Source organism: Danio rerio, chromosome 16 (genome assembly GCF_049306965.1).
Source record: "Danio rerio strain Tuebingen ecotype United States chromosome 16, GRCz12tu, whole genome shotgun sequence".
Classification (NCBI taxonomy): Eukaryota; Metazoa; Chordata; class Actinopteri; order Cypriniformes; family Danionidae; genus Danio; species Danio rerio.
The window spans coordinates 56950001-56969918 of NC_133191.1; the positions used below are offsets into that span (position 1 = coordinate 56950001).

General features: G+C 35.9%; 1 protein-coding gene across 39 annotated transcripts in view; it reads right to left on the reverse strand.

Moving 5' to 3' along the window:
- The window catches only part of ubr5 (ubiquitin protein ligase E3 component n-recognin 5), a 107494-nt gene extending 89447 nt beyond the window's left edge, over positions 1-18047 (reverse strand). For 27 of the 39 annotated variants that reach the window (XR_012391348.1, XR_012391349.1, XR_012391347.1 and 24 more), the window contains exons 1-6: positions 17838-18047; positions 6283-6327; positions 6086-6167; positions 4313-4389; positions 3220-3339; positions 1030-1300 (exon numbers count right to left, since the gene is read on the reverse strand). Coding sequence is in view for 33 of the 39 variants with exons in the window: in XM_073924655.1 (XP_073780756.1) it covers positions 1030-1300; positions 3220-3339; positions 4313-4389; positions 6086-6167; positions 6283-6327; positions 17838-17899 (657 nt within the window). In the remaining 6 variants the exon portion in view is untranslated. 39 annotated transcript variants of the gene reach the window in all.
- Between the last annotated feature and the right edge of the window lie 1871 nt (positions 18048-19918).

Here is a 19918-nt window from a genome sequence, read left to right on the forward strand (position 1 = left end):
ATAGGATTTAGATCCGGGCTCTGGCTGAATCACTCAAGGACATTCATGAGTTGTTGTGAGGCCACTCCATTAATATTTTGGCGGTGTGCTTTGGGTCATTGTCCTGCTGGAAGATGAACCGTCACCCCTGTCTGAGGTCAAGAACACTGTGAAGCAGGTTTTCATTCAGGATGTCTCTGAGCACTGCCTGGTTTTCTCCAAACGTAACACCTGGTATTCACTCCAAAGAGTTCAATTTGAGTCTCATCAGGGCAGAGAATTTAATTTCTTAAGGTCTGAGAGTCCTTCAGATGCCTTTTGGCAAATTCCAGGCAGGGGGTGTCTTCCGTCTGGCACCTCTACCATACAGGCCTGATTGGTGGATTGCTGCACAGATGGTTGTCCTTCTGTAAGGTTCTCCTCTGTCTACAGAAGAATGCTGGAGCTCAGACAGAGTGACCATCGGGTTATTGATCACCTCCCTGATTAAGTCCCTTCTTCCCCGATCACACAGCTTAGATGGCCGGCCAGTTCTAGGAAGAGTCCTGGTGGTTAAACATCTTCCACTTAAATATGATGGAGGCCGCTGTGCACTTTCAGAGCAGCAGAAATGTTTCTGTAACCTTCCCCAGCCTTGTGTTAAGACAATCCTGTCTCAGAGGTCTACAGACAATTCCTTTGTCTTCATGCTTGGTTTGTGCTTTGACATGCACTGTCAGCCCTCAACATCTCAAGAATGATCAGTGGAAACAGAATAGTTTGTGTGTATTGTGAGGAGAATGTTGAGGAAATAAACAAATTTAATCAACTTTGGTATAAGGCTGTAACACAAAAAATGCGGAAACAGTGAAGCGTTATAAATACTATCCGGATGCATTGTAAATACTACAATAAATGAATTGCTCATTGCTTGTTCATGTTAGTGAATGAATTAACTAGGAGTTATGACAGCTGAGATCTTACATTGTGACACGTGTGAGTTTATGTTTGTGCATTCTGACATGCTACAAAAGGAATTTTAAAAATGGCACAGTTTGAGCTGGGCTGTACCTGAGAGATGAGCTCCTCGGGGATGACGGAGGCTGGAATCACAGGCTGTGGTTGGCTTCCCAGCAGGCCAGAGCCTCGATCTCTGCCGGTGCGGATGACGCGGGTCTGCCTGCGTGAATCACGGGCTGCTGTGGATGAACGTCCTGAAGATCCTCCTCCTCCTGTGCCTCCTCCAGCGCCTCCTCCGCTCCCGCTGCCTCCTCCTGCGCCTCCTCCGCTGCTGCCCCCTCCTCCACTGCCTCCGCCATTTACTCCTGAACTCCAGCGGGTCCTGATAGACAAACGCAGCAGGATCAGTGCACGGAAAACAAGATTGTCTCTGTATCTGATATTGCACATCAGCAGACCATGGTCTAAATCAAATTCAACATTTTATTTGTCACATACAGAGACATATGCAGTAAAATATGCTGTGAAATGCTTATAAAACACCCCCAAGAACTTAAAAATAATAATAAGAAGAAGAGGTATAATCTAGATTATGGGATGTAAATAAATTATAAACTCATGTTCCTTATGTTTAAAATTTGAGCATGAAGCCACACTTCAATAAGGTTTCTAACAGAGTATTTACAGAAATTAGAGGGTGAAATTTAATACATTTTAAGACCTTTTTTGAGACTCTTTCCATACATTTTAATACCTTATAGGCACTTTAGGTTTCAACTGGAAACACTGGCGAGATTTTAATGTAAGAATCTAATCCAAAGCTAAAACATTATTCATATACTGAATAAAAATGTATTAAATCTAGCTAACTCAGCAAGTTGGTGCCTATAAAGCTGCATAATTAATGGTTGTGCCATGATAACTGAGGTAAATAAAGCAGCATGATGTCAAATCTAGTAGGATTTCATAAACTACATAGCATCCTGATATTCGCAGATTTAATTGAGGCAAACTTTAGCATGCAATCATACATTGCATATTTAAAAATTATATAACATTTAATACCTTGCAAAATAGCATTTAAGACTTAATACTTTTTAAGGACACCCTTTAATACAAAGTTTAATCTAGAAAATAATTAAATGCTCATTTATTTTGTTATATACACAGTCAAACAGTACAACATGCAGTAAAATGATTTCGCAAGAACAGGTAACCTTTAAGAAAATAATAAATATTAAATAATAATAATAATAAAATCAATAAGAATCTAAATTATGAAGTATAATAAATTAAATAATAAAATCTTGCTCATTATATTTGGAATTTGTGCATAAAGATAGTTCTATTGAGTTTTTCAATACAAAGTTCAGTCTAGAAAACAATTAAATGCTCATTTAATTTGTCATATACACAGTCATACACAGTACAGCATGCAGTGAAATGCTTTTGCAATAACTGGTGACAGTAATAATAATGATAATAATAACAACAACATCAATAAGAATCTAAATTATGTAGTATAATAAATTAATTAATAAACAAGCTCATTATATTTAGAATTTGCGCATGATGATGGTTAAAGAGTTTTTTAATACAAAGTTCAGTCTAGAAAACAATTAAATGGCAATAAAATTTAAATCAGTTAAGGAATTAAACACTAACTTGCATGGTCATGCAAATATTAAGCATTAACTCAAAAATGTTTAGCAAAAGTAAATTATATTATTACTACAAACAATACCCTGCTAGATACAAATAATGCTACTTATGACTAGGAATTATTATATTATGAGAATGACAAATATTTTCCCTTGTTTTCATTCATATGAACCCTCCATTTTCTCTATTTCACACAAATTCTTATATTTTTAGATTTACATATAAACTTTGCTGTTAAATGCCATGTAATTTGTATAGGTTCATATAAATATGTAAATCAACATTTTTACATAGCCAATGTACTTTGCATTGATCACATTATATATTATACTACTTTCTTAAAAGAAAAAGAACAATAAATTATTGAAATTTCAGGAAAAAAATAAGAAAATTAGTTAAAAATGACCACATCTTTTGAAAGCCCTACTAGCACACACACATATTATTTTGTAATGTATTTATACATTATTCCCTAGGAAACTGTAATGTAAATATTTTCAAGTGGGAATTTTTAAATGCATGCAAACAGAATACAGCAAAATCTTTAAATAAATCTCGTATAACCAAATGCAGCACTGCATGAGTGGCTGTCAACGTTACCTGATGGCTGCATTTCTGATAGCCCTGCCACACACTTACCCAAGGGTGTTGCCTGCCAGTCTGCCCAGTGTGTCAGAACCAGACAGGAACCAGGGCGGATCACTAGTCCTGCCTGGCCTGGAGCTCCTTCCTGCCCCTGAGACACTGCTCAACTTTGAACTGGAAACAAAAAATGGGAGATCAGTTATAAACCTATACCCCAACATGTGGGACTATCACAGAGCCCATGCCGACCTCTTGCACATCGGGCCGACTAACACGGCAACACCCTTGGGAATCAGAACTGACTGCTGCTCATTCCTCAGGCTAGAGCTGTAGGAAAGGCTGGCAGGGAACTGCTAAAATTTCCCCTAAATCATGTGCCATCATGCCCACTAAATATTTTTCCCAAACTCTGTGGATTGCTTGAGGTTCACAAAAGGGGGATATGCATTGGTGCGAAGCGGCTTTAATTCCTAAAACAACACTAAAAGGAAACACTGGCTCTGCAAAGTTCAAGCAAAACTTCACAAACAAACCACTGCGATAGACTGAACACAGAAACGCAGTTAACATGCTTGTAATAAGCTGATTTTGCTGTTTGGTTTCTTTTTCTAAAGCGCAGAAGCTGTCTTAAAGTTACAGTACAGCTTATAATCAAGGAGCTTTAACATGCTTGCATGCATATTTGCTTTTCTAATCGGTAATAAAACACTGCTGATAAAAGCAGATGGCCAAAGCTCTATTAAAATATTCTAGATTCTAGATTTAGACAGACTGCATTTGAATCACTTCAAAAACTCACTTCCTTTCACTCATAATATCAAACAAGATTACTTTAACATGCACGTATATTTCAGGATGTTTAAGATAACGACTGCATCATCAACAGTACTTATATTTAAATGAATTCATGCAACACTAGGATAGGTTAAAAAAAAAAAACTCAAAAACTTCACACCAAAGCCTGCAACACCTTGTATTTATACACATGATGTGGGTTAGAGGGGTGAAAAGTGAGTCTACTCAAAACAGAAGAAACATAAAATTAGTCAAAATCGATTCAGATAAATCATAAGCAGAAGAGTTATTCTGCATGCCAGCTCAAACATGGAATTTTTCATGGTTCTTAAGAGGGGTATTAATTTCTCACCCATCATTGCCATCCGGCTTGCCAAGCTCCAGACGGTCAGGCTGAACGGCAAAGCTTATCCTGCAGATGCGTCCATCCTGAAACAACAGTGTATCATTTTCTGCGATGTTTGGTGTTCATTAGACAAAAATAGTCATTCATTAACCCTAGTTTCATACCAACTACATATGCTTTTCGTCCTTTTTGGAGGACAATGTACGCTTTTAACAACAACAGTTCGGGACTGATAGATGGACAGACAGACAGACAGACAGACAGACAGACATACAGATAGATAAAAGGATAGACAGAATGACAGACAAAAAGAATGATACAAAACGATAGACAGAGAAAAGGAAAGATAGACAAAACGATAGATAGACAGAACGATAGAGACAGAACGATCTACAGATATACAGACAGACAGACAGACAGATAAACTGAGCGAATGATTGACGGATCGAACGATAGACCGAGCGAATGATAGGCAGAGCGAACGATATGCCGAGCGAACGATATGCCGAGCGAACGATAGGCCGAGCGAACGATAGGCCGAGCGAACGATAGGCCGAGCAACGATAGACAGAGCGAACGATAGGCCGAGCGAACGATAGGTCGAGCGAACGATAGGCCGAGCGAACCATAGGCCGAGCGAACGATAGACTGAGCAACGATAGGCCGAGCGAACGATAGGCCGAGCGAACGATAGGCCGAGCGAACGATAGGCCGAGCAACGATAGATAGACCGAGCGAACGATAGATAGGCCGAGCGAACGATAGACCGAGCGAACGATAGACCGAGCGAACGATAGACTGAGTAACGATAGGCAGAGCAAACGATAGACCGAGTAAACGATAGACTGAGCAACAATAGGCAGATCGAACGATAGGCAGAGCGACCGATCGACCGAGCAAACGATAGACTGAGCAACGATAGGCAGAGCAAACGATAGGCAGAGCGAACAATAGGCAAACGATAGATAGAACAATAAAACGATATATAAAATGAAAGGTTCGAATGAAAGAACTATCGATAGACAAACAGACAGATCAACAGATATATAGATACATACATACATACAAGCGCACAATAGATAGAGCAAACAACAGAAAGATTAAATAAATAGAACAATAGATATAACAACAAAATGATATAGTAGAACGATAGACAGACAGACAGATAGAAGGATAGATCGAATGTTAGATAAAACAATAAACAAAGCGAACAATAGATGGATAGAACAATAGATTGAGATAGACAGACAGACAGGACACATGTGAAAGACAATTTGCAGTCACGACATTTGCAGTTACGATAAACTCGCACAACATGAAACATTCAAAACTTTGTACACTGTTGCACATTTGTAAATGTCAAACTTATAATAAGATTATGCACCTTTATTTTGTGCACATGAATTGTTTTAGTGAATATTTACATTTTGTGCATGTGAATTTGTCTACGCTTGTCTACATCCGTGTTTGAGTGAATTATTACTGAGACTAATCTAGCTCAATATAAAACAGCCACATAAAGCATATGACTCATGTTGTTTTTTGCACATTGGATGACGCCAAACATGTTTACTTCGATCTTTAGCTTTATGCAAAAAAGAGAAAACTACAGCATACGGATCTAGAACATCATGACCAAAAGCATTTGGCATTATACTTCTGCAGCAAATTATTGTTTGAAAATAAAACTGCTCTCAGGAAAAAACAAACCTGCAGAATGATGAAAAAGTCTTGTGTAAGGTTTGATATGAAATAACAGTGCTGCTGAGTAAATGTTACCTCAAGGAGAAATCCAGCATGATTTGGTCCAACCACACACTGCTTAAGTTTGGCCTGCTCCAATGGAATAAGGTGTGGATGACTGCCGTGAAGACAGAGAAACATTAGCCAAGTGTTTTCACAAAACTCAATACTTCATTGATGTGGAAAGAACTTAAAACCACTGGCTTAAAATGTAAATGCTTGCTAAAACATACCTATTACAGTTGTATTTGTTGAGCTTTTCCGACACTTCTCGGAGTCTGTAAGAAACAAAGGCATGTGATTAAACACAATCTGTTTAACTCGGAAAACAGACCCAATGTTCATAGCAAAAATAATAATGTTCCCCACACATTATCAAAAGCACAGCTGAAAGCAAAGAGCAGTCATTTATATTGGCTTGAGCAAGGGCCAACATGAACAGAGCCAAAACATTCAGAGGGTCAGTATTATGGTTGAATTGGAGAACTGTAGGAGACGGAAGGAGAACGGAGGAACAGTACAAGCCTCGTGGTTACAGGAAGTCAAGAAGACTTGTGAGCCATTTCTACACTTGCTTAATGCAAATATATATAAAGGAAAACAGTATTAACATTCCAGAAAATATGATCATATCACCCCAATTCTATCCTCCTTACACTGGCTGTCTGTTAAGTTTCAAATTGATTTTAAAATATGGCTTTTTACCTATTAAACGTTAAATAATCGAGCTCCTGTTTATCTAAACAACCTTATGTCTTGCTACAATCCAACTCGCTCTCTAAGATCACAAAACTCAGGGCTTCAGGTAGTACCTCAAACAGCAAAGTCGAGTAAATGAAGTCGAGCCCCCTCATTTAAGGCTCTAAAGGGAATAGCCTTCCTGATAATGTCCGAGGCTCAGACACACTCTCCCAATTCAAAACTTAATTTAAGACCTATCTTTTTAGAAAAGCATACACTTAATGCATCACACAGTGGTATGATGTATGAATGTGCACCACGCAGGTTTCCGCATCCTGTTTTTATACACTATGAACAGCAGCTACGCTAATTATTCTCTTTATTCTCCATTTCCACCTGGGGATACTCTTCCCGAAGCCCCCAAAGCCTGCGCAGCACCACTGATACGATGCAAAACCCGCGATAGGATGATAACAAGGGTTACATAATCCTGGACCAGGCTGTATCCTGAGCAGCTTCTGTGGGGGTTATGGGGAAGTGGAGAGCATGAGACTGCTCCCTGTGACGCTCCAGGGACAGATGAAGCAACTATGTGAAGCAACTTTGACACAATCCACATTGTAAAAGCGCTATAGAAATATAGATGAATCCGTCATGTTTATGATACATCCATCCAGAGCTGTGCAACATGACTACACATATATACTGTTAAAAAAAATAAAGGGAACACTTGGAGTTAAATGGTGTTATTTCAGTCTTCCCTTAATTGTTTTAAGCAGTATATATTAAAAAAGATTAAGTTTATCCTTTCATCTGTGCTATAATTTATTTTATTGTATTGTCAAATACATTGTTTACAGTAGTACTCAGCCATCATTTGGATGAACTCAATTGTATACTTCAGACAGACACGTGAAGAACAGCATGTGGTAAAAGCTGCACACTTGAAAGAACAACACTCACATTTAGCAATATTTTATGTTAAGCATTTTTATTTGCAATGATGCTCTGAATAAAGTCTGCAAAATAACACACTTGAATAAGCAACTTTTTTTATTACATACCTTAAAATGTAGAAAAGAAATAGTCGTTTCAATGTCACTAGGGTTGTAACAATATACCGGTATGACGGTTTACCACGATTTGAACGTGCACGATTATCATACCATGAACAATTGCATATCAACGGTTTTAACCCTTAAAGACCGAGACAGCCGCCCGCGGCTAAAAATAAGTATTGCTCTTAAATGTTTAATAACTTTTGATCCGCTGATCCGATTCATACAATTCAAAGATTGGCATAAAGAAGAGAATCTCAGCTTTCCAGTGCTGTATCACATAACATTCGCGGACTTTCAGGGGCTCCGGAATTAGTGCGGTTACATCATCAACATTTGACAACGCTGATTTGACAAAGAAACGCTCGTCACTGTGTCTCCGGACAAATCAGACATGATACATTGATGCATTGTCCCTCCTCCATGCCCAGATTGGTTCAAACTCGCTATATCACAACCAATAAGCATAGGTTTCGCTTTTGTTTGTGGACCAAGCTTTTTGAACAACACGGAATGAGAGAAAGGCATACATTTATGCGCGGCTAAATAAAACGCAAAAAAAAAGTTTTGCATGAAATAATTCTCATACTAAGTACTTTTGCATGCACAGCAGCACAGAAACATGACAAAACAGTGACACAGCAAAGACGAACTGCTGCTCTTGCTGTTTTCAAAAGACGCAAATGAAGGTGCAGCTGTTTGTCTGCATTGCAGACAACCATATCCAAATCCATATCCACAGACAACCATATCCATGCTGGCACATAAAACCTAAGGATGTTCCATATTGAATCTAGTTTCGTTATGTAACTTTTTATAGTATAGTAAATATTTATATCTATTTTTTACTGAGGATTTGCACCATGTTTATTTGGACTTTATTTGGACTTTGACACATTATTTATTATTTTCTTATTTTTATTTGTTCATTGTAAGTGGTGTTGTTTATAGTAACTAAAAATATATTATTTGTAAAAAGTCAAATTTGCTTCACTGTTCTATTATTTTGTAACATTTGTAACATACCGTATACCGTGAAACCGTCAAACCGTGGTATTGTTTTAGACGATTATCATACCGTGAAAAATTCATACCGTTACAACCCTAAATGTCACATATTTATCTTTATGTGTAAACCTTTACCCAAGTTTAACCATATCAACAGTTGAATTATTCATTGATGTGATAATTGTAACGTCTATTCTGGTCGTAAATAATCATCTAATTAAATAATTTAAAAAATAGTAATTATTCAAGATCCTATTAATTATTAGAGCCTACTAATCTAGGATTGCAAGATATTGGAAAAAATCATTGTGATTTTGTTTATTCTGCCATATATATTGCCATATGAATACAATTTCAGTATATGTGTAGAGCTGCATGATTCATGATTCATCTCTGCTTGATTCTCTGCTTAAAATCAAGATCACGATTTTCTGTAGATGTAAAATAAAGGTTAAAATGAGGAGGCTGACCTCCCCACAACCCCCCTCTATTTCATTATGGCTCAAAGATTTGGTCTTCTTTTTAAAACTTGAGAAAATTAAATACAATATCAGAGGTAGGGGAGAAATTTTTTTTGAAAAATGGCAACAATTTATTGCATTCTTTAATCACTTAAAAACCTTAGATGTGGATTGAGTGAAGGTACATGTGTATGTATGTATATGGTTTGTAATTGTAATTTTTTTTATATAATTTATTTTTTCTGTATTTGTATTTTATTTTATTTATTATTATTTTGTTTATTTTATTTATTTATTTATTTATTCATTCATTTGTAAATGTTGATTGTTTTAATTAGGGATTGTTATAAAATGTAAAATTCTATTTGCAAGAATAAAAATTGAATGACCAAAAAAAAAAAAAAAAAAAAAAGGAGGCTATTATTTTTCTTATTTCTCAAACATATGGTAAAACAACAACAATATTAGCCACATGTGTAAGTCTACTGTTGGTTAAAATGCTCAATTTTGTATTGACCTTATTCTTAAATGTGGAAGTGCGCCTGTTTTCGCGATTGTTTTAGAACTTCTGATTCAGTCGCCTATGGGAGAAATGACTAGGAATAATAAACGGCAGAAAACGGTCAAAGTACTTGCTCTACAAACAAATGTTTGCATGAATATATAGACCAAGTAGAATAACATAATAAGAAAATATCAGTTTGCAACATCAAACAGCGAAACGAGCAGTTTTTAATGTCTAAAAATGAATGGAAGTGAATGAGACCGGAAGTCGAGCCAAAATGATTCAAATGGCTGCACCTGCTCGTCTGCGAAGAATAAGGTGAATAGACTTGAAATAGTGGACTTGAACAGACTTTAAATATGTCCTGTTTTCTATACATAAGTGATGACATCAGAATACAACTATTCATAATATGCCATAACGAATCGATTACGAAATTAGTTGCCAACGCTTTTAGTAATCAATTATTATCGATTTAATTGATTCTTTGTTGCACCCTTTTAATGCCATTTGGAGGAGTCCATGTTGCTTTAAAGAGTTTTGCGTCTGCCTTTACGTTTCTCTCCTGACTGAAAATATTGGCTGAAATTGTAAAAAAGCTGAATTAAGATCATGTCGAATCGAGATCGTAATCTATTTTCAATTATTCAAGCAGCCCTATAGAGTAACTATTTGGAAAGAATTTATAATTTTAGATCTATTGGAATGATTCTGTAGGGGGGGGTGTTAAATAAAACAAACAATCTACAAGCATTGATAAATACAATAAAACAATACATATTAAATAAACAGTGTTTTATTGTTTTCAGAGTCATCAAACTGTATTCAGCAATACAGTTATTTAGTAATCAAAAGTCAAATAGTACTGCAGTTTTCATTTTACAAACAATTCAACAGAATTTATCGTTATTAATTAGACAAAGTTAAAAACACTACAATCTGTTAGGCCGGAATGCTTTTAAAAGCTTCACAAAGACGCAGGCCTCAAAAACACTTGCAAATAAATAAATTAAAATCCAGACCCAACATTGTGTATTCTTGTGATGTGACTATAGTGAAAGTTCACATTGCGTTATTGATACTGAAATAATATTCAGCCCTACTTTAATCCTCAAAATGCTCCATAAACCAAAACAGGCCTTAAATCTGAACACATCTGTGCAAAAAAAAAAAAAAAAAGCTAAAATCCAAACCAATACACCCACTACAAATAATCATGCCTTGAAAAAATAGAAAGAAACCCAATCTCAAGTTTTTCAGGATACAACAAACATAAAACTCAGACAATAAAAAACTAAGATAATATGAGCTCCAATGGCCAAAGAGGAAAAACTAAATGAACAAAGGCTCCATCAGAAATCTTCTCTCCATTATAAATGCTTTCATTATTCGATGGCGCATGATAATAGCCATTAAAACAAACAATATAAAGAGAGTTTCTCTCCAAACAATCAGACATTTCTGCCAGGAAACCTTGAGTATGAGCGCACTGTGGACATGGAACACACTGGGACAGCCACAAATGCTGTAGCTTTCATATAATGAGTAAATACAGAAGAATAGCAGACATATGAAGAAAGCTGAGATGCTTATGGCAGTGTGCAACTGGGTCCAAATTGGCGAAGGAAAAAAGATCTCTCTCAGATACTGGCCAACTTCAGCCCTTGAAGCGCTTCCTGGATAAAAAGTGTGTCAGAAACCAGCTGTAAAACTGTATAAATGGCTGCACACCACAATCTAGTGAGCTGCACACATAGGCAATTTCTTTAGGGAACACGTACAACTATAAACCACCATTTATATAGTACAAAGTTGCTGCCCTTGTAGTGCACTCCAAATGTTTCGCATTTTAGTAAGGACACAGCCTTGGTAGTCAGTACAAAGCAAGCAGCTTCATAGGTTTTGGAGCAGAGCCATGTTTGGCTTGGCACACTTGGCATGATATTACAGCAACATGCCTACAGCATCATCCGAACAGTAACTGGGGAAGAGAACTTTCACAACACAACATCCGTAAACTAGTTATGATATGCTTCTAATGACAAACAAATTCTGAAATAGTAACTTTATCAAATCTATCAATTTGCATAGTCAAATCATTATATTTAATTATCTCTAAAGCGAACGAATCATCATTTTTCAATACAAATGAGCAAATCCTCTTCTCAATTAACCTCAGCAGTTTAATTCAGCATGCAAACAAGACGACACTCCTGAAATACATTAATCAGCTTTCTATTTATCATATTTTAATACAATTGTATGCACTTGTTAAACGTATATTGCTTGTTTCTCTTTCTTGTTTATTTTGTTCAGTGCATAATGCTTTGGCAATGTTGCATACAATCAATAACACCAGTAAAATACTTTAAAAAGACAGTTAACCAAATATTTTAATTTTAATTAATAAAATGGTTGTAACCTTTCATGAATCTGTTTCTTCTTTTGAACAAAAAATAAGATATTCTGAAGAATGTTGGGAAAAGCAGCCACTGACAATAACATCCATAGTACGACTGCACGATAGTAAAAAAAAATCTAACATTGCGATATACAGTTAAAGTCAGAATTATTATATTATATATTATTATTATACTGACAAAATAATTGTGATTATGATTTTACCCAAAATCGAGCAGCTCTAGTTCAAGGTATACCGAAGTTTGGAAAAGTCAAGGTTTTAAAACCGTCAACATTTTATGCAATACTGTTCCTATGGTATGTGTATGAATTTTTTATTTTCGTTTTTGTTTTGGGACAGCAGTATCTTTAGCAGAAAAGATATCCGTTTTAAATTCTTAAAAAATCTCTTTTTGAAACAAATGAAGACAGCAGAAGTCAAAAATTAATTTAACCTGACATGTTTATTCTTCCAAAATTTTTTAAATGTTTCTCAAAATAAAATATATTGTTCAAAAGAAGAAAACATTTTTGTTTTTTACAATGACATATAAAAAGAATATATTTTAGAGCAGCAATCACAATACCGTGATACCATGAAACCGGGGTATTTTTTTATTCAAGGTTAACATACCATCAGAATCTTATACCAGCCCATGCCTAGTCCGAACCTTTAAAACACAGGCAAAAGATAAGGTTTCACTCGCTTATGGTTATACTTTGCAATGACCCCACAAATAGTATGCATTTTCAACTGTTGTGCAGATCGACTATAATCCAGGATTGTGCCGATGGTTGATATAACGTGGTCATTTGTTTAGACCTTTATTTATTTATGGTTTGATTATGGGTAAAGCAAAGACCCTGTTGGTAAGTTAGTGAAAACGGTAGGCTACAATTCATTAATTCGTTATGAAATAATTGATATTTAACAACCACCCCATCCCCCACCAACGACGACGATGGCATAGTCCTTCGCGATGTTTTACATTAGACATTGTACGGTCAAATTGGTCAACATCGCCGAACCCTACTATAATCCCAACTCAACATTGCATATCCTGCGATGTGACTATTGCATACACACACATTGTGATATCGATGCTGAAACAATATATTGCGCAACCGTATTTCATATTCCATCGTAAAAACAAAAATACTATACAAGTCAATGGCTGTTTTCCTGCATTCTCCAGTATATCTTCCTACATGTTTGGAACAAGATGGGTAAATGACAGAATTTAGATTATTGGCTGAACTATGATTTTAAACTCAAACTGAACTATTCAGATTTTTCACACAAAACAACAATGCACTTACAGCATATTTTTCTAGTAGGAGTATAACACAGAAACCAGACCTTAAAGCACTTAATTGACATGGCTATTTTATATTTGAAATAAATATCAATGAAGCAACAACCCACGTGCACACACACCCTCTGCCTTGTAAGCTTTTCAAAGCATGCACTTCCTGATACAGAATAAAAATCCCAACATCAGCTCCATCATACACATGCTGCCCGCACCATGCATACAGAATAGCCTTGCACAGCAGCAGTCTAAGCTACTGAGATCATGCTGAATCCAGCATATGAAGGGGACACGTGTGCAGAAAGGTCCCTCATTTCCTGTCAGTGCAGAGCAGCAGAAAAGCCTTCAAGTCACGGCTCATTATTGCAGGACATATCAGTGGACAATGAAGGATGGAAGTCTCCGTGCTCATGCTGAAATGTTAATGACCAGTGCAAGTACACATCCGGTCTGGGGATGACAGATAGTAATGATCAGCACAAACCTAGCCATAGTGCAGAGAAACGATAAAGCCAAGCATACAAACAAAATCGCATTGAGTCTAGATGCAAAGCATGCTTTCCCTTTGTTGATTAGCATTTGCTGCATGAAATTACTGGCACAAAGTCAACATGGGACACTGTTCAGAACATTTTATAATGTGACATGGCATTAGATTCTTTAATAATGGGGATATCGACTGTCTACAAGGAAACATTAAGTGATATAATCGTCATTAACTTGTCATCTTCTGCTCTGAACACAATATACAATATTGTGAAGACAGCTGAAAACCTGTAACCATTGACTTCCATAGTATTTGTTTTCCCTACAATGAAAGTCAATGGCTACAGTTTTTCATCTCTCTTTAAAATATCTTCTCTACCAATAACAGGTGTTTTTAATATATAGTTGAGTAAATAGTGAGTAAATATTCATGTTTGGATAAACAATTCATTTAAAAATAAAAACTGCGTATACTTGTATACATTATGAGCATATGCAAACATTAAGGAGTCTCATATTTAAACATTTGGAGTTCAAAAAGTCCAAAACAAAGATGATTCAAGTAATTGTGAAATGACTTAGGACGATACACAATATAAAGTTTCATAATAAATAACATTAATGCATATATTTTGTTACATTGTTTCCAATAATTGCCATATCCTTGATTTAATTGTCTGTTTAACTCTAAGCAAAGCATGGCACTGTGTGCTTTCAGCCTTTTATGAAGTCACTGGCAAAGTCAACATGAGACACTGACCAGAACATTTTATGAAATAGCATTTGATTCTTTAATACTGGGAATATCACTGTTTACATGGAAACATTTATTAGTAGGGATAATTCACCCAAAAGTGAAAATCACTTAATCACTGTTCACTTGTTATCTTCTATTCTAAACACAAAAGAAAATATTTTGAAGAAACCTCGAGACCTGTAACCATTGACTGCCACAGTCAATGAATGCAGGTTTTCCGCTCTCTTTAAAATATCTTGTTGAAAAGATTTTTTTTAATGTATGAAGATTTGAGTTAATAGTGAGTTAATTTTCTTGTTCGGATAAACCATTCTTTAAAAAATAAAAACTGCATACGATTATATTCATTATGATCATATTTAAACATTAAGGAGTCTCATATTTAAACATTTAGAGATTAGTCTAAAACAAAGATGATTTAAGTAATTGTGTAATGACTTGAGGATACAAAATAACTTTCATAATAAATAACATTAATGCATATATTTTATTACATACATCATATCCAATAATTGCCATGCTCTTGATTTAATTAATGTCTGTTTAGCTCCATTTCTAAGCTAAGCATTGATATGTGTGTTTTCAGAATCTCATGAGTCACTGACACAAAGTCAACATGACACACTGTTAAGAACATTTTATGACATGACATGGCATTTGATTCTTTAATAATGGGAATATCACTGTTTACTTGTTATCTTCTGTTCTGAACACAAAAGAAAATATTTTGAAGAAAGCTTGAAACCTGTAACCATTGACTGCCATAGTATTTGCTTTTTCCACAATGAAAGTCAGTGGATGCAGGTTTAAATGTCTTTGATTAAACAGATTTATTTTTTAATGCATAAAGGTACGAGTAGTTTTCGTTTTTGAATAAACAACTCCTTAAAAATAAAAGCTGGATATAATTATATACATTACAATCTTATTTGAACATTAAGGAGTCTCATATTTAATCGTTTGGAGTCTAGTCAAAAAGTCCAAACCAAAGATGATTTAAGTAACTGTGTAACAACTTCGGAGGATACAAAATGAACTTTCATAAAAACATCATTAATGCACATTTTTTTTACATACATCGTTTCCAATAATTGCCATACCCATGATTTAATTAATATCTGTTTAAGTCCATTTCTAAGCAAAAGCACTGTGTGTTTTCAACATCTCACCATTTACTTGTTATCTTTTGTTCTGAACACAAAAGAAAATAATTTGAAGAAAGCTTGAAACCTGTAACCATTGACTGCTATATTTGTGTTTCTTACAATGAAAGTCAATGGATACAGCTCTCTTTAAAATATCAGATTTTTTTAATGTATAAAGGTTTGAGTAAATAGTGAGTAAATTTTCATGTTTGCATAAACAAATGCTTTTAAAATAAAAACTGCATATAAATATATAAATTACAATCATATTTAAACATCTTTGTGTTGGACTGGACTCCAAATGATTTAGAAGATGACTTAGGAGGATACAAAATAAACTTTCATAAAGATAAATAAAACATGAATGCATTTATTTTATAACATATAGACTTGATTTAGCTAATGTGATGTCTGGTTTGCTGCAATTCTAAGCAAAGCATGGCACTATTTAGGTGAGCAGCTCATCACCTGGTGTTTTTAGCATCTCAGAGTATAACTGGTTACAGTAAATGCAGCAAATTCAACATGCATTTGAACACACAATGTGCAGCATATTCATCATTGTATAACAATTATTGAGGGCGTATTATAGACTGCATGTTATCAGATTTGTAATAGAAATTGTAGTTTTTTCTCCCAAATAAAAGCTTAGTGAAGAAATTAAAAACAAGTTTTTCATTTGAATGTACTTTACATTAGATTTATTTATTTCTAAATATTACTGTGACAAGCGTTTGATATTATAGACTGCATGTTCTCAGATTTGTAAAACAACTTGTCGTTTTTCTCCCAAATAAAAACTTGGTGAAATTAAAACAGCCATAATTTAAACTAAAATAAACATTGTTTTTCATTTACATGTACATCACATTAGATTTATTTATTTCTAAATTAAATATTACTGTGACAAGTGTTTGATAATGTCACTTTATTATAGTGTCAAAATATGCATTTGTCATGTCACCCATTCTTTGATGTATGTGACTAATATGGACTTTAGGCCAAAACTAGGGACAAACTAAGAGTTTTAATTGATTTTTGGAAAACTGGTATACTCAAATGCCATGTTTGAAGGCCTGCAGTGGGTGGGGGACAAGAAAGGCAGAAACTCCCAACACCCATTTTGTCCAAGGATGCTTTGAGTGCTCCTGGCCTTCAGCAGAACACATGGATTCCTTATGCAGCTGTCATCAGCCATAACAATCACCTCCAGCACCAGTTACAAGAAACCATTCTGACTAGTCAAGCTAACCAGTTAGTCATTTATGGTAATACATATAAATGTCACTAATAGACACTAAAGAAAAAAAAAAACAATCAGGAATGATCTTTTAACATGCCATAAGAACAAAATTGAGAAATATTTAATTCTATTTGCATTCAACACCTAGAAAAACACATTAAACTCAACGGGTCGCGATTCTTCAACGTTATCTAGAGATCATCTTTATTCCAAACGACCGTCTTTCGCGTTTATGGACAACTGTTAAAACTAAATAGTTCGCTTATTACACTCTGTATATAAAAGAAATAGATGTACAAACGTCAAAAAACAATTTCATACAAGTTGTGACACAACTTTATGAGGATAAATAAATTAAACGGTTGAGCTCGCGCAGTGCTAAAGGCTAACCGGCTAACCTGAGAGGATTTTTATTCGCCAATTCTGCCCGCATACGATCAGCGTGTCAGGAAAAACACATGTTAAATATAGTGAATGGTCGAGACATTTATACTAGAGATGTGTATTTGATGTGTAAAGGCTTGAATTAATCGCAGTTCCCTCTCTTTTCGCCTCCCATCCCCCAACCCGCATTGTGTCTCCAGTCAGCCGGGCCTCGTTATTTTTAGACCCAAACGTCCAACCTTGAGCGCTCGCAGCAGCTCTAAATCAACCCATATGCTTTTTTAACACTCTCCGAAACAACTTTCACCCCAAACACCAACCATAAGACGCTAATTTCTTATAAATACCTGTCATTAAGCTGGTCTTCGGTCCCGGGTAACGGGTGAACCACGAAGTGAATGGACGTCATGGGCTCGATCCCGGGTAAATGATTTTGTGTGGGGCTTTTTTTCTTATTTTTTACGGGTTCGTTTTGAGAATGTGTGTTTTCTTCGCCAAAAGCAACCGAAGAGCTGAAATATACAACCTCCTCATCCACATGCCGCCATCTTAACTCTGTTTAAGCTTCTTTGGGTCTGTTGGGGAGGTTGCGCATGTACGGGCGACGCTGATTGGCTGAGAGAGAGCATGTGTCGGGGCAGCCGATTGGCTGTGAGTGATAAAGGCCGGGAAAGGGGCGGTGCTGTGGTTCATTTCCCATGTGTTGTCATTGTGTTCTGACAGTGTTGTAAACTTACACTCACCGGCCACTTTATTAGGTACACCTTACCAGTACCTGGTTGGACCCCCTTTTTGCCTTCAGAACTGCCTTAATCATTCATGGCATAGATTCAACAAGGTACTGGACATATTCCTCAGAGATTTAGCTCCATATTGATATGATAGCATCACACAGTTGTTGTAGATTTGTCAGCTGCACATCCATGATGTGAATCTCCCATTCCACCACATCCTAAAGACGCTCTATTGGATTGAGTTCTGGTGACTGTGGGGGCCATTTGAGTGCAGTGAACTCATTGTCATGTCCAAGAAACCAGTCTGAGATTATTCACACTTGAACACATGAAATGGCACGTTATCCTGCTGGAAGTAGCCATCAGAAGATGAGTACACTGTAGTCATAAAGGAAAGGACATGGTCAGCAACAATACTCAGGTAGGCTGTGGTGTTGACACCATGCTCAATTGGTACTAATGAGCCCAAAATGTGCCAAGAAAATATCCACCAGCCTGAACCACTGATACAAGGCAGGATGGATCCATGCTTTCACGTTGTTGATGTCAAATTCTGACCCGAGCATCTGAATGTGTCAGCAGAAATTGAGACTCATCAGAGCAGGCAACGCTTCTCCAATCTTCTATTGTCCAGTTTTGGTGAGTCTGTGTGAATTGTAGCCTCAGTTTCCTGTTCTTAGCTGACAGGAGCGGCACCCGGTGTGTTGTTCTGCTGCTGTAGCCCATCCACCTCAAAGTTGACCGTGTTGTGTGTTCAGAGATGCTCTTCTGCAGAGCTCGGTTGTAACGAGTGCTTATTTGAGTTACTGTTGCCTTTCCATCAGCTGCAACCAGTCTGGCCATTCTCCTCTGACCTCTGGCATCAACAAGCCATTAGAGTTTTCACCTGCTGAAGATAATGTCTGGGACTAAAGAGGATTGTAAATGTGGAGTTTGCATTGGATGTTAATCAATGCAAAGAGGAAATCAGACATCCTACGGCACTATTCACATAAATGAGGCGGCCTGAAGGATACAAATCAAGCAAATGATATGTCCCGAAACTGAATATAAAGTTGAATTTAAAATTATTCGCCCTCCTGTGATTGTTGTTTTTTTTTCAAATGATGTTGAAGAGATTCAGGACATTTTCACAGTATTTCCTATAATATTTTTTCTTCTGGAGAAAGTCTTATTTGTTTTATTTTGGCTAGAATAAAAGCATTTTAAATAATTTTTAAACCCATTTTAAGATCAATATTATTAGCCCCTTTAAGCAATATTTGTTTTGGATTGTCTCCAGAACAAACCACTGTTATTCAATGACTTGCCTAATTATCCTAACTTTACCCTAATTAACCTAGTTAAGCCTTTGAATGTCACTTTAAGCTGTATAGAAGTGTCTTGAAGAATATCTAGTCTAATATTATTTACTGTCATCATGACAAAGATAAAATAAATCAGTTATTAAAGATGAGTAATTAAAACTATAACGTTTAGAAATGTGAAGAACTCTTCAGCTTAAAGTGCAATTTAAATTAATTTCGTTTTATTTTATATACAGGATTGTATTTTATTTGATAATTTATTTAAAATAGTTTTTTCTGTATATGTTGGCGTGGGAAAGAGCATTCTGAAATAATACATAAGTTAATTTTCTGTTCTCTGTTTTTTATCACACCTAACAATCAAATGCCTTTGAGAACAAAAAAGTC